The sequence below is a fragment of the Ruditapes philippinarum genome, unplaced genomic scaffold, assembly GCF_026571515.1.
Source record: "Ruditapes philippinarum isolate M1 unplaced genomic scaffold, ASM2657151v2 ctg856_1_1_1_1, whole genome shotgun sequence".
NCBI lineage: Eukaryota > Metazoa > Mollusca > Bivalvia > Venerida > Veneridae > Ruditapes > Ruditapes philippinarum.
This window is the reverse complement of record NW_026862309.1, coordinates 92,609-108,881: the sequence shown is the minus strand read 5'-3', so window position 1 is coordinate 108,881 and position 16,273 is coordinate 92,609. Positions and strand designations below refer to the sequence as shown.

General features: G+C 32.3%; 1 protein-coding gene across 1 annotated transcript in view; it reads left to right on the top strand.

Annotated features, from left to right (window-relative positions):
* Positions 1 to 16,273, top strand: part of LOC132718604 (ninein-like protein) — a 53,934-nt gene that overhangs the window by 17,815 nt on the left and 19,846 nt on the right. Inside the window, exons 5-17 of the mRNA XM_060702318.1 lie at positions 1,660 to 1,747; positions 2,115 to 2,278; positions 2,543 to 2,832; positions 3,065 to 3,137; positions 4,616 to 4,758; positions 5,946 to 6,086; positions 7,084 to 7,116; positions 10,211 to 10,385; positions 11,336 to 11,452; positions 11,675 to 11,764; positions 12,510 to 12,693; positions 13,276 to 13,347; positions 13,828 to 13,878. Of these exons, the coding sequence (XP_060558301.1) occupies positions 1,660 to 1,747; positions 2,115 to 2,278; positions 2,543 to 2,832; positions 3,065 to 3,137; positions 4,616 to 4,758; positions 5,946 to 6,086; positions 7,084 to 7,116; positions 10,211 to 10,385; positions 11,336 to 11,452; positions 11,675 to 11,764; positions 12,510 to 12,693; positions 13,276 to 13,347; positions 13,828 to 13,878 (1,621 nt within the window). The remainder of the gene's footprint in view (positions 1 to 1,659; positions 1,748 to 2,114; positions 2,279 to 2,542; positions 2,833 to 3,064; positions 3,138 to 4,615; positions 4,759 to 5,945; positions 6,087 to 7,083; positions 7,117 to 10,210; positions 10,386 to 11,335; positions 11,453 to 11,674; positions 11,765 to 12,509; positions 12,694 to 13,275; positions 13,348 to 13,827; positions 13,879 to 16,273) is intronic.

The following is a 16,273-nucleotide window of genomic DNA, read 5'->3' as shown; positions in this document are numbered from 1 at the left end:
ATTAACGAGAGGGGAAATGTCCGGGTTGTGAAAATAATATGGAAGGGGAATAGTCCGGGAGGGGGATTGTCCGGGATTCGGTAAGAACAGTACTTTGGATGGTCCATTACGTTTTGATTGGGGTTGGGTTCACAAGGTCAAGGTCACCATTGCTTTATTTATTGGTTTATTTGTCTGTGATATTTGGTAGATAAATACCTTGGGTGCTTTTCTTATTTTGGGTGAAGTTTAAGGTCTCTGGGTTCAAACGTGAATATTTTTCCACTTAAACTATCAAATAGCAATGATATGCTAATTTACATTTTTCTGACAAAAAAAAGAGGTCATGACTCTGTCAAGCTTATATAGAATTACTGTGTAAACATCTTTTCTTGACCTATCTCCCCTTTCTTTTGATAACTGAGTAAAATCAAGCACTGAGCATATCGTCACGCATGCTCTTCTACTGAAGCTCTTGTTTTAAGTGTTGCAGAATAATAAATATATTCTGTATTCAATGTGTTGATAATTTAAGATTAACAAAATGTATCTATGCATATTTTACATCAACATCTTCATGTTTGTTAATTTTCTCTGTTTTAGGAGACAGAAAAATCATTGTTACAATATATAAGGCATATACTAAAGAAGTATATTATTATCAAAATAGATTTTTGACTTTGGATATATTAACTTACAACTATTTATAGTGTGACCAAAAATCTGCTAAGAAGTTTTACATAACAAATTCATAATACTGCACAATTGCTATCTCTCATTAAATTAAATTTTGATAAGTGCATATAGATATTATAGACATAATGATTGTCCAGTCAGAACTGATGTAACATCTGTGCTTATCTCTGCTTCCAAAACATGAAATAAAAGGTTTAGCCATTTAAGAATGATACATGATAGTTGGGTACAGCTGTCAGTATATATATGATATATGTATGTCACATATTGTATTGATTCCTATATGAGTGTATACATCAATATAACATTACTCATATGTCATATGTATTCTGTCCTGACTTGTATTTAAACAAACATATTACATGTACTTGAAATTGTTGTCTTAATAAGGAGCATATGAAAGCTTATAGCATTAAGAATTCAACAAGTATGTTGTTTAACATAATTGATTTGATTTTGTAACATTTATGTCATGGTAATTAAGAAAGCAAAAGCGAGACAATTGGATTATGTTAAAAACAAAAGTAAACAAAAGGTAAGGATGATTTTTTGTAAGCAATAAGCTTAGATAGATTATACATAATGTAAGAATTGTGAAGTAATTAACCTTATTGTTTTAATTGTTATAACTGAATGTAATTGTTGAACACTGTACCTAGCTCACAGAATGTTGGTGGCTCTATTCAGGTGTCTGTCTGTACTTGAAATAATATGCAAAGGGGGCATCTGAAATTTTCCTCCACCAGTAAATCTGGAATGTCACCTTTACCTTTAATGTGCCTTGAATTCCAACAAAACAAATACTTAATAAACACTATTATAGCTGAATATTGATTGAAAAAACAAAATTAAAGCACAAAATTTTATTAAACAACAAATATAACACTTAATGGAAGTAATATAAACCCTAAAATGACGGAAATTGTTAAATTATAATAATAATGTTACCATGCAGATTTTATTATGTATTGTTCATTGTTTCAGGATGTGAGTGAATCACAAAAGAGACGTCGAGGGTTTGAGGAGGGAGCTTCTGGCGGTCATTCTGACACTGAAACCTATGAAGCTGAAGGTTTGTTTATAATCATACATCAATGTCAAATAGCTAACATTTACAGTTATAAATCCATTCTTACCTGTTGATTAACAGATTATTGTCATAAATAAGTTGCTGTGGACAATAGTAGTATAAACCAGAATACAATATGTTTCTTGATAGAAGAGTAAATTTTTGTGATAGAGCTAAATTGATAGGTCCCTTCTCGAAATACAAAAGATGTAACCACTGCACATTGATAGGATGTGATGAAATTGTTATTGTGCTTCACTAATCTGATAATTTGAATAAGACAGATTAAGGTCATGTTGGGATCTATTCATCGATGTTTAAGTTGAACAAATTAAATAGAATTAAAACATCTGTTGTTATTTGACTGTAGGTCAGTTAAACTTGATGATGGCTGATATAGGAGATCTAACAGAGGAGGAAGATTATCTGCGTGGTATCTGGACCAATCTTGGTGTCGGCAGGAATGGTTACATTGATATTGCTGAACTTGCCATGGTCTGTTCACATATTGGCATGGAACAGATGAATGATACTGTAAGAAATATTTGGATGTTAAAGGAATTCATTTCTTTATGAAAGAGATGCATGTTATCTCGAGTATTTTTGTAGTCTTAAACTACAACCTTCAACTTGTGACTCAATAATTTTTTACATCAAGTGATACAATGTTGTATTAATTGTTTTAAGAGTATTTTCTTTAATCTAGTTTATAAACTTGCTTATTTAGCTTTCTATAATCTTGGCACTAAAACAACTAGATTATAAAAAAATGCTTCTTTTCGTTATATATATTTACAGCAACTACAACAATTGTTTGAAAAGTTGGATGCAGATGGAGATGGGCGAGTGTCATTTCGTGAATTTCTTAACGAGTTATTTCAGCATAACACTCCCCCAACAGCTCAGCCGCCTACCACACCAAGGTCAAAAGGTCCAACACCTACACGACCATCGTCAACTCCAACACGTGCACACTCGGCACAAAAGAAACTAAAGTTCCCTGGTAGTGAGGAGAGGATTACACCATCTATTGTACAGGGCACAGGAGTTACTGGTCTTTTCTCTGCTGTAGATCTAAACAGAACTGGGTATGATTGTGATTGTGTTTAAAATGAATATAAATGTTTTTACCTCATTTGTTTACATTATCCCTTTGTAAGATAAATTGACATATTCTTTAATGTCGATAAATATAATTTGGTATTCTATTTACTATATTTTCATACACAAAGGAGAACTTACAATATTTCTCAAAGGTTTTACCAAATTTATTATTAGATCAGTTAAGTTATATTTATAACTATATTTTAATGGTTACAGATTTGCTAAACCAGATGCCATCTTAGATCTATGGGAAAAGTACAATGTATCAAATGGTTCTGATGTCCTTCTGGTATGATTTTATCTTGTGGTTTAATTAATCTGTTATACTAACCTTGCATCAAGCTGTTTCTTAAAAATTGAATGTTTCTTTTGTAACAATTAAAACAGTTGAGTCTTATTGTAAACATGGACAGCTGTATTGGATAATTATGTCTCCCCCACCTCGGGGGGAGACATATTGTTTTTGCCCTGTCCGTCCGTCAGTCCGTCCGTCCGTCCGTCAGTCCGTCCGTCCGTCAGTCCGTCCGTCCGTCCATTCTTCGTTTCCGGACGATAACTAGAGTTCCTTTTGACCTACAGCCCTCAAACTTCATAGGATGATTGGTCTTATAGAGCTGATGATCCCTATTGTTTTTGGGGTCAGTAGGTCAAAGGTCAAGGTCACACTGACCGTTGGTCAATTTCTCGTTTCCGGATGATAACTAGAGTTCCTTTAGACCTACAGACCTCAAACTTCATAGGATGATTGGTCTTATTGAGCAGATGATCCCTATTGTTTTTGGGGTCAGTAGTTCAAAGGTCAAGGTCACAGTGACCGTTGGTCAATTTCTCGTTTCCGGATGATAACTAGAGTTCCTTTTGACCTACAGCCCTCAAACTTCATAGGATGATTGGTCTTATAGAGCAGATGATCCCTATTGTTTTTGGGGTCAGTAGGTCAAAGGTCAAGGTCACAGTGACCGTTGGTCAATTTCTCGTTTCCGGATGATAACTAGAGTTCCTTTTGACCTACAGCCCTCAAACTTCATAGGATGATTGGTCTTATAGAGCAGATGATCCCTATTGTTTTTGGGGTCAGTAGGTCAAAGGTCAAGGTCACAGTGACCGTTGGTCAATTTCTCATTTCCGGATGATAACTAGAGTTCCTTTTGACCTACAACCCTCAAACTTCATAGGATGATTGATCTTATTAATCAAATGATCCCTATTGTTTTAATGGTCAGTAGGTCAAAGGTCAAGGTCACAGCCACCGTTGGTTAATTTCTCCTTTCCGGATGATAACTAGAGTTCCTTTAGACCTACAACCCTCAAACTTCATAGGATGATTGGTCTTATTGAGCAGATGATCCCTCTTGTTTATGGGGTCAGTAGGTCAAAGGTTAAGGTCACAGTGACCATTGGTCATTTTCTCATTTCCGGATGATAACTAGAGTTCTTATCAGTGAGGACATTTAACTATTATTGATATATCAGTGATATATCAGTTGTCTGGTTTTATATACTCCGTTCTTTTATCTCCATTTCCATTCCTGTTTCCATTCACAGTTATTCTCAGCAGTGGGGGAGACATGCGCTTTTTTACAAAAGCATCCTCTAGTTGAAATATAATGATGCACCATACATCAATATTTGCTTAAATATTTCATTCAAAGGTAAGCTGATATGATTCTAGTGTATATTTATTTACATCACAATGAGAGTTTTAGAATATTTCTAATAAGATTATGAAGAATGGTCAGTAACACTCACTTAGTATAAATATTTCAGGCTTTAGGGTTTGATTTGAATACCAAGGTGAATCTAAGTGAGTTGTCTGCTGCTCTAGAACAAGAGTTATTGAACCCAGAGGAGCAGAGTATAGTGTACCAGGCCGCACTAGCCTCATACCAGCAGGAAATGAGACATCTCAAGTAAGTTATATCTAAATAAAAGTTATTAAAATTTATAGTTGGTAACAGGTATACACAAATGCATACTTTGGTTGGGGTCAATTTATAGTGAGAAACCCCTTTGCAATTCAATGCTTGGCATTTATTTTAGTAAACAATAATTCCCATTGTTCAACAGTGTGTACGGTAGTACAGTTATGTTAAAAATTAAAATAAAAAAAATAGATTTTTAATTGATCTTATCCAATTAAACAGCTTTGTTGCCTTGTATTCATTTTTGAAATTAATGACTTGATTTATATAATTTAATTTGAAAGATGTCAGCTGTACTCTATGATAAATAGTGGATATTAAATGAGTGTAGGTTTAATACTAACTTTATTGAACGAGTTGAATAAAATTATATTATGCAAGCCTCTGGCAAGCATAATATTGTTTTATTCAACAAGTTCAATAAATTTAGTATTGAATCTACATGAATATAATATTCTATTTATCTTGTATATAAAATAAGAATGTTAAACTGTTAAAAGAGTCATTTTTCATTGACGCGCCTATAGTGTAACGCTAACATTAGCGCACTTTAACGCTATGTGTATATATAGCGCAAATGACGTCATGTCAAAGTAATAGAAAGAGCATCAAAGCACGAGGCTATCTGATTTGTACAAGGGGGCGTAGCCCCTGAGTATTAATCAGATGGCCGAGTGTTTTGGTGTTCTTTCTCTTTTGTATCATAGTCAAACATAAAAACAAGTTCCCTGTTGTCACAATATGAAACCTCAGAAAAAAGTTACCAATGAACGAGCATCTGAATATGACATTTCTGTCGCTTTCCCTTTCTCTGCTGTCATAATAAGTAAACCCCAGCAAAAATGAGCCAATCAATGGGAATGCTCTGGAGTGCGGGTAACTAATACCTGCACTCCAGTTAAGGCACTGTGCATGTATATGTATACCATTTAACTCTTACACAATTTCAACAGAAAGGTCCCCAAACTATGATACAAGTGTTATTACAATATCGTTTTTATAAAATGGCTTTATTACACTCCTGCGCCCAGGTTTATGTGATAAAAGAAGATGCTTATTTCATCTGTGATTATTGTAATGTATTCACATTAACACATAGCAAATTTACAACTTCATCTTTATTTATCATCATTGTGTATTTATATAAGAATATTGTATATACCTTTGATTTACAGATCAACCGTGGAGCAGGCTGTATGGGCTAAAGATAAATTAAAACTAGATCTAGCTGAAGCCAATGCAAGGAATTCTCTGCTAGCTAAGGAGGTAGATGAAAGACATGCTTCTATGGAAAAGTCTTCAGAATCTAAACTATTGTAAGTACACCTGATCAATATATTACATATCATGTGCTATTCTAGATGGTTTTTGGACTGATTTTACTGTTGTATTCAAGCACCTTGCATTAATTGATACAGCTGTCATTATTCTAATTATCATAGCTAATTGTTAGCAAAAAGTATGACATTCTGAGATCTTTGTGGTTTGTTGTATTAGACATTTTCTTAGACAGATTTAACAAGTTTAATGTAGAGATATAATTTAGTGAATTCATAAAACTTAAATTACTTGATACTTTAATTAAGTAGTGTCCAAATTTTGTAACAAGACTTAATTTGGTAAAAAAGCAGAAAAATTCTCTGAAAGTAATATAGACATTCTCAGTTTAAGCACAAAGTAACATAGAATTGAACATGAACATCAATTGAAATGAAAGTTAGGGCACATGATTCTATATTTTATTTATTTTCATTTCTGTTCACTTGATTGCAATGCAGATGATTTTACAAGAAAAGAGTAAAATGCACCATTACATTAGCTATTTTTGTTACTAACAATTATGTTTGCACATATTTTATATAGATAGGATAGACACAATTATCTCATTTAAGCAAATATCTTGAGACAATCTGTTTGTATCAAAGTTACCAATATCATACATATATATGAGAAAATAAACTAACATTTGAAAGAGAATTTTCTGGCTGACTTTTTCTGGCTGACTTCAAAGGAAGCTTAGAAATTGATAGAGTTTATCTTTCAACTAAACTCTATTAACTGCCTTGTCTCCTAAGGTTTGATCAAATATTTATAAAAATGCTTATGTTTTTTCTTATTCCAAAACTACAGATTTACTTTTTCAACTTTTATTTTTATTTAGATTCTTTTTATCACATAATGTAAGGTATAAACATTTATATAAAGTACAGGAAATGTGATGTTCTGTGAAGGGATTTGTTTAAGTGGGATATTGCTGTTATTGCACACTGTCTTATCATGCTCACTTAATGTAATATTTGTAAATGTTGTTAGCACATTGTTGTGTGGTATAAAATCTACATACATGTAAGTATGGCATGGCATTATTCATATACATGTATATTATCTAGTATTAAGCATGCAGTTATATTATTTATCATTATATATTATGTTACTTGTTTTTGTTATAAAATGTATTGAATGCATCAGGAGAGTATATCCAGTAACTTATAAATTGTTCAAGAAATCAGCATCTTGACTTCTGGACATTGGTATATATTACTTATTATTTCCAGTGATTTGTTTGAAGTCAACTTAATACTTACTTGCATTACTTGTAAGAATTAGTGGACATACTTAGAGTAAGTTGAAATTCTATCATAAAATAAGTAAAGATTCAAGTTAATGACATGAAACAGAATTTTGTTTAAAAAAGACTATCTTATATTTACAACATTTTAGCCTTTAATTTAGTTTAACTCATAACCTCCTGACTTTCATAAATGAACTTGTCCAGCTTTTTGGAACTGACCATTATCATTTTTAGCTCACCTGTCACAAAGTGACAGGGTGAGCTTTTGTGATCGCTTTTCGTCCGTCGTCCGTCTGTCCGTAAACTTTTACTTTAAATAACATCTCCTCATAAACCACTAAGCCAATTTCATCCAAACTTCACAGGAATGTTCCTTTGGTGATCACCTTTAAAAACTGTTCAAAGAATTTAATTCCATGCAGAACTCGGGTTGCCATGGCAACCGAAAGAAAAAACTTAAAATATCTTCTTCTAAAAAACCCAAAGAGCTAGAGCTTAGATATTTGGCATGAAACATGTTCTTATAAATGTCTACCAATTTTGTTCAAATTAAAGTCCTGGGGTCAAAATTGGCCCCGCCCCAGGGGTTCATTGATTTTCCCTATATGTATATAGTAAAAACTTAAAAAATCTTCTTTTAAAGAACCCAAAGAGCTAGAGCTAAGATATTTAGCATGAAGCATCTTCTAATGGGTGTCTACAAAGTTTTTTTCAAATAAAAGTCCTGTGGTCAAAATTGGCCCAGCCCCAGGGGGTCATTGATTTTTCCTATATGCATATAGTAAAAACTTAAAAATCTTCTTTTAAAGAACCGAAAGAGCTAGAGCTAAGATATTTAGCATGAAACATGTTCTAATGGAAGTCTACCAAGTTTGTTCAAATAAGAGCCCTGGGGTCAAAATTGGCCCCGCCCGGGGGACATTGATTTTCCTTATATGTGTATAGCAAAAACTAAAAAATCTTCTTCGAAAAAAACCCGAATAGCTAGAGTGTAGATATTAAACATGAAACATCTTCTAGTAAGTGCCTACAAAGATTGTTCAAATAAAAGCCCTGGGGTCAAAACTGGCCCTGCCCCAGGGGTGTCATTGTTTTTAAATATATGTGTAAAGAAAAAACTTAAAAAACTTCTTTTAAAAAATCCAACGAGCTAGACCTTTTATGTCTAGCATGAAACATCTTCTAATGGGTGTCTACCAAGTTTGTTCAAATAAAAGCCATGGGTTTAAACTGGCCCCGCTCCGGGGGGCCTATATACAGGTGAGCGACTTCAGGGCCATCATGGCCCTCTTGTTGGGTATATCAGGATGAAACTTTAAAGTTGGGTTAGCTGGCAGTATAGTCAGCTCTGACTGCATTGATGTACAGACTGGACTGGCACTATACTGCTGGCAAGGCAAATTAGTTCCAGAATGGAATAGGTTTAAAAACGCATCAAGTCAACGCATAAAATAAATTTATACAGTTTGCATTCACTCATGACAGTTCCATCCCAATTGTTAGTGTTATGCTTCCAGAATAATAACTCTTCTTAAAACATGGGTATTATCAGTGATTTTCAGTGAAATTAAATGTTTTGTTTGTAAAATATTTGAGGGGCAATACTTTATTCCTTACCATATTAAGTTACATTTAAATTTTTCAGTTTGTATTCTAGGGTAATATACTTTTGTATTATACTGTTTGTCTTTTTGGTTGTAGAGTTGATTTGTCAAGGTTTATTTTCATATGTTTTAAGATAACTATTTTCTTGTTATAGAGATTTGTCCATTATGGTTTATGTAGAACTTGATTGTTTTATCTTTTGTTTCTTGCTGATCAATTTTACCTTTTAGTTAACAATTTATCTTATATTGTTTAACTTATCTGACAAGCAGGTTTGTGAAGTAAGTATATGTTATAATGAATATTCTCAATTTTGCATCCATTCCCTGATGCACAAAATGATAACAAGACAAAAGAATGATACCATTGTGTTTCTCACAAAATCACATACATTTTGTTGAAGATTTCTATCCCAAGTTTGAAACCCTTCTGTAAAGTTATGAATTAACTCCCTTGTGTGTGTATATGCCAACCCTTATTTTAATGAATTATCAATTTACCATTAATACAGATAAGGTTAGATTTTAAGATTTGTCACATTTTGTAATGGTTTTCATTCATCAAAACTGATAACACCTGGTCACAACCTCTACAAAATCATGTTATAAATTGTTTTTGTTTAATTTTAAAGATGTTTGCTGTATGTACACAGAAAACTTTTATCACTAGGTTTAAACAAAGTCTTTTTATTTATTATATATAAACAGCATTGTTTATGATTTTATTGTCCGCCTTTATTTGCTCTAAAACCTTAAAATCCCCCTTCAAACAACTTATTGATACTTCAGTACAGACTTTTACAACGAATATGTCATCTATATAGTTTGACAGGTATGAACTACAAATTTAATGTCTTATTTATGACAAGAATTGTTGATTTGTTTCAGAAATTTACCAGTTATACAATACTTCATATTGTGAATATGTGAATGTTATCCATTAGTAACTTTTTATGAATGGGAAAAAACTGTTATGTGAATCTATGTGACATTTATATAAGTTTTGTAAGATGATAAATGAAACATCAGTTTTCACTGTGTTAACATACTTGAACATAGTTAATTAATATTTGTCTCTTTAAGAGATCTACAGAATACATTGTAGACATATTTAGTGTTTAATGTAGTATGTAAATAGATGAGGAGCAAATGCTGATGTTCAGGATTAACTTTGGAATTAATTATAATTATGTTGTCTTCATCAGAGTCAAGTGGTTATTTTATTTTTTGATAATATTTAGTGTTAATTAAATGTTTTCACCAGGTCTATAGAGCGCAAGTACCAGGAGCAGGTGAAACAATTACAAGGAGAGTTAGATAAAGAAAGGGAGAATTATTCTACATTCACTGCCAGTCATAAACTTAATATTGATGCAGAAATGGAGGAGTTGAGGAATGAGGAGGCAAAGCTACGGGAACATCTTGTTCAAGCTCAAAAAGTAAGTGAGCCGTGTCACGACAAAACCAACATAATGGGTTTGCGACCAGCATGGATCCAGACCAGCCAGCGCATCCGTGCAGTCTGATCAGGATCCATGCTGTTCGCTTACCAACTGTATTACAAGTAGAGAATCTGATAGCGAACAGCATGGATTCTGATCAGACTGTGCGGATGCGCAGGCTGGTCTTGATCCATGCTGGTTGCAAACCCACTATGTTGGTTTTGTCATGACATGGCTCAAGTCACATTTCTATTGTTTTGTTTCAGCTTTTTTATTTGCAATAAATTATGACACAAGTTCTTAAGTTTATACAAATGAATCTTGAGTAATGGCAAACACCTTTGCTGCTAGGACAGCACTTCCTTTTATATTTTTTGCAATATTTGATATACTTTCATTTTGACATATTATTTGAATTACTGTTTGAATTACTGAACAGTAAAGTAGAAAAATATTACTTTTTTTTAAAAATGATTGGAATCTACAATAGCTGGTGTTAGATAATGCTTACAAGTGTTGGAAATGTGGATGCAGAAATGTTGCTTTGTTAAATTGTGGATTTACTCACTATTTTATAAAAATGTTAATAAATATTCTTTCTATAAGAGAAATTGAATTCTACTCTTTGACCTTGAAGATACAAGGACATGTTGTAAATTTGAAGGTAATTACTAATTGAAGTGTTTTATTGGTCACTGGTCAGTCAGTCATTAAAATAAGATAGCAGTCTTAAAGATAATGATGCTTGTACAAACAAGTTTCTTTGCTACGCCCACTGACAAGATGTTTGTTTTTCTTGAAATCATCATTTTGTCTTTTGAGTAAATCATTGAAACATCATTGTGTTAATTATGTTATTTGAGTTACAGTTTTTTTGCAGGACTGCTGATATCTTTTTATACCTGTTATTTGTCATGGTTTTTGATTATTTTAATTCTGTTTCTAAGGAGATAGAAAAACAAGGTCATGAACTTGAAGAGGTAACAGGACAACTTGATGAATCAGAGAAACAATGTCAAAGGTTACAGAGGGAGTTAGAAAATGTTGAAGATATTCATAGAAAGGTAAGATAAAAAATTAAATTTTGATTTAACTTGACATTATATTGAGCACTATTAAAAAATTGGTTCTTGTTTTAAATAGATTGCCTGAAACTTAAAAGCATATGAATTGTGAATTTAAGTTTGCTGCGTTTTTATTTGAGTGTGCTTAAACCAAGTTTGAATGAGAATAAGGTATTAAATAGATGAATTTTTAGAATGATCTTTTGTTGTTTTTCATAAAAGCTTGCTGAGTATGAAGGTACAGGGTTGCTTAGTCCAGAAGAACAAAAATTTACTCAGGAAAAATTACAGCGAATTGAGCAAGAAAATAAGGTAAATTATTCAATTATACATGTAATAAGAGTATGAAGTAGAAAAAAATGTTCATTGTCTGTTGTATCTTGTCAAATAATATCAACCACTTGGCCCTCACCGCTGTGGGTTCAAATCCCGACAGAGACTTAGGATTCTTTCCTGTGAGGGGTCTATCCATCTGGCTGACTTAGCGTCGGTGGCTCTACTCAGGTGCCTGTTTCTGCCCAAAATACTGCATGGAGGAGCCTCTACCAGTAAAGCTGGAAAGTCCCCATATGACTATACTTTAATGGTGCGATGTAAAAACCCAATAACAACAAATAAAAAGAGATAATATCAAAGTATTTGTAAAGTTTATTAAATTGTTTCTTCACACATCCGAATCAGTTTAAGATCTCAGCCATACAGCAGCTCAACAAACTTTGTGTCATACGAAATGATGATACAGTAGTTCATTTAGGTCATTTATTATGCAACATTGTTTTGATTATACAACATATGTATTATTACTCAAGTGTTTGGAATATACTGAATCCGTATCTTGTCTAAGCTTTTTATAAATGCATTATAAAAAGATCATCTCAGGCAACTTTAATAAGCTTACATTAGTAAAAGTTATCAGGATTATTCTTGACCCCCAAAGCCATTATTTTCTACATAAAACTGTTTAAAAAATAGCAAAATTACAAGATTGTCATGAGTCTTGAATTATTCAACATTCTGTTATGAGGTAATAAGAGTGTATATATATTTGACCTTACAGGAGTTAAAGGATCATAATGATGAGTTAACAGTAGAGATAGAGCAGATGAAACAACAGATAACGCCATTACGTAAACCTAGTGACATGTCCTCTGATACACATACACCCATCAGGAAACATGGATCTATCATGTCTGATTATATCAAACCGGTTATCGTCAGAAATCAATGCTCCTCTTCTGCTGGTAATGTTATTTTCCTTTATGTATCAACTGAGGAAGCTGAATAAAGCGAAACATGTTTTTGATACTTAAATTTGTGTTGGTTTTTTGATCCAATTGTCCTATTATACCTGAAACAAATTCATATTTCATGTATAGTTAATCTTTGAGATAATAAATTGTAAAATTCTTAAACATGATCATCTATGCTCTGATAATTGTATTGTAGAAAAGTATATGTTTAGTATATGATATAATGGTTGGCTTGACCTAGAATGCATTCACAAAATATTGACATGTTATATTGCTGAACATTTTAACAATAAATTTGTTAAAACATGTATATAATGCTTTTCAAATTCATGTAACAAAGTGGTCACCTTATTGTTATATACATGTATACATTGTTTACAAATCTAAAGCTGTTTCTTGTGTACATGTAAGTTACATACCAAATGAATAACTGGCCAACAATTTGTAAAAACTTGCAATTTTCTGGTCAGTTTACTGACTGTGCTATATGGTAGTGGATATTATTTTGCATTGTTAATTACCATCTGAATAGTTCAACACATTGTGATATTTTATATATGCTTTCAATTTCAGAGTTTTCCGATGATGAACCTCATAGTAGAGGTCGCGGCTTGCCTTCCACTGAGCACGATGATGATGATATAAGTAAGTTTATATCATGTTAAAATTACACACTATATATTAACAAGATTAAATTAATTATTTTATGAAAAAGTACATTAACCCTTTACACTGCTAGATATGTAATTCGCCAGAAATATTTCTAAAAAATTCCAGGAATTTTACTATAAAAGATGGATGTATTTTATTTATATTTCCTTTATGTATAAAACCTATTCTTATATAGAAGAAATGAAACAGTGTTAAGAGATTTTTGTTTCTACATCAAAAAACTGTTATGCCAATTAAAAGCCTTTATGATAATGTTTATTTGTTGTATAAAAAAATGATACCAATATTGAAAATATAAGCATCAGTTTAATATATATTGGACAATTAATTGATATTAAGTATATGGGATAATTGAGTCATTGATTTCTTGTCACATGTAACATTATCTCTGTCACCATGATTATATTGGAATTCTTGCATTGATTTTATCATCTCTGTCCTGTACATGCTTAGTTCACAATCTTAAAAAGGATCTGGCTAAGTTAGGAATAACTTATGGCAAAGGTAGGTTACAGCGATGTCCCATATTAGTCTCTGCATTGATTATACATTTATATTTATTTATTCATTTTATATTAAGCTCAAAGATGTTTTCATATTTTGTTTGTTTACTGTATAGATTTATGTTGCATTGTTTAGTGTTGTTTTATATGGTTTTGTTTATACACTGGTTTCAGGGATTAGATTATTCAAAGCTGCACATAGAAAATCATCCACAGGTATAGGATACTATAGTAATGTGCTAACTTTAGTTCAGTTTGCAACCTAACTTTTACATATTAACAAATCCTAACAAAATATGTCAAACAGTCTGTAAAATCATGCCAACTACATTATCAAATTTTGAGTTTATTTATGATGGTAAGATGCTTCGTATTAGTTAGAACAGCCACAAATTCATTAAATGTATTGTGTTGGGTTTTAATACTTTTAATATTTTCCTTATACCTTCAAAATGAAATATTTAAGATTCTAAAATTTAACTGTATTTTATAATTAATGAAACTGACATTGTTTGTCTGTTTGTCTGTAATGAATTAAAAAATATTTCAAATACTGATAAATAGACCACTTTGTATTTTTTCCTGACATTTCCATCTTTGCAATAATATAGTGATAAGAAATATGATGCAATAGAAATTATTATCTGGGAGAATATTTAAATAACATGCAGTATCATACACATGTTTGCATTAGTCTAGTAATTAATCTAGCAATTAGTTTAGTATTTAATATGTTATTGTAGCTTATAGAAATGATTAAAATGTTGGTTTGAAGTACACAGCTGGATAATTCACTTTAGTTGATGATACCTGTTGTTTAAACAATGTATACATGTGATTTACTGTTCAATTTAAGTTTTAGATTAGAGGTATAGAAAAAAATAACCTTATTACTTGTTTGTTTATTTAACCTATCATATGTTACACAATCAAAAACAGTCATATAACAAGAATGATATGATATCATAATTGTCCCTTAATAACATGCTGCCAATAACTGATTCTAATCATCCTACCGGTGCAGACCCAGATCGTCTGTGACACCTGATTGTGGTCTGCACTGATGACTGTTCATTCAGTGAATAGTTTGAAATTTCCTTAAAGTAATTAAAGCTTTTGTCCAGACAAGTTCTTGTAAGATACTTAGTGTAGTACAGGTTAATTTACAGACCCAAAACATTAGTTCCTCTGTTGCATCTTGTTTGTAGCTGTGTCATACATGCTGAAATCTCTGTTATATTGGATTACATAATATTCAAATCCAAATGATTTAGTTCGGAAATATATATATAATTAATGTGAAATAGTTATTTCAATTATATTTTTAGCTCACCTGTCACAAAGTGACAGGGTGAGCTTTTGTGATCGCTTTTCGTCCGGCGTCCGTCCGTCGTCCGTCCGTCCGTCCGTAAACTTTTACTTTAAATGACATCTCCTCATAAACCACTAAGCCAATTTCATCCAAACTTCACAGGAATGTTCCTTTGGTGGTCACCTTTAAAAATTGTTCAAAGAATTTAATTCCATGCAAAACTCTGGTTGCCATGGCAACCGAAAGAAAAAACTTTAAATATCTTCTTTTAAAAAACCATAAGAGCTAGAGCTTAGATATTTAGCATGAAACATCTTCTAGTGAGTGTCTACCAAGTTTGTTCAAATAAAAGCCCTGGGGTCAAAATTGGCCCCGCCCCGGGGGGTCATTGATTTTCCCTATATGCATATAGTAAAAACTTAAAAAAATCTTCTTTTAAAGAACCCAAAGAGCTAGAGCTAAGATATTTAGCATGAAACATGTTCTAATGGGTGTTGTCTACCAAGTTTGTTCAAATAAAAGCCCTGGGTGAAAATTGGCCCCGCCCCGGGGTCATTGATTTTCCCTATATGCATATAGTAAAAACTTAAAAAATCTTCTTTTAAAGAACTCAAAGAGCTAGAGCTTAGATATTTAGCATGAAACATCTTCTAGTGAGTGTCTACCAAGTTTGTTCAAATAAAAAGCCCTGGGGTCAAAATTGGCCCCGCCCCAGGGGTCATTGATTTTCCCTATATGCATATAGTAAAAAACTTAAAAAATCTTCTTTTAAAGAACCCAAAGAGCTAGAGCTAAGATATTTAGCATGAAACATGTTCTAATGGGTGTCTACCAAGTTTGTTCAAATAAAAAGCCTAGGGTGAAAATTGGCCCTGCCCCGGGGGTCATTGATTTTCCCTATATGCATATAGTAAAAACTTAAAAATCTTCTTTTAAAGAACTCAAAGAGCTAGAGCTTAGATATTTGGCATGAAACATCTTCTAGTGTGTGTCTACCAAGTATGTTCAAATAAAAAGCCCTGGGGTCAAATTGGCCCGCCCCGGGGGTCATTGATTTTCCCTATATGCATATAGTAAAAACTTA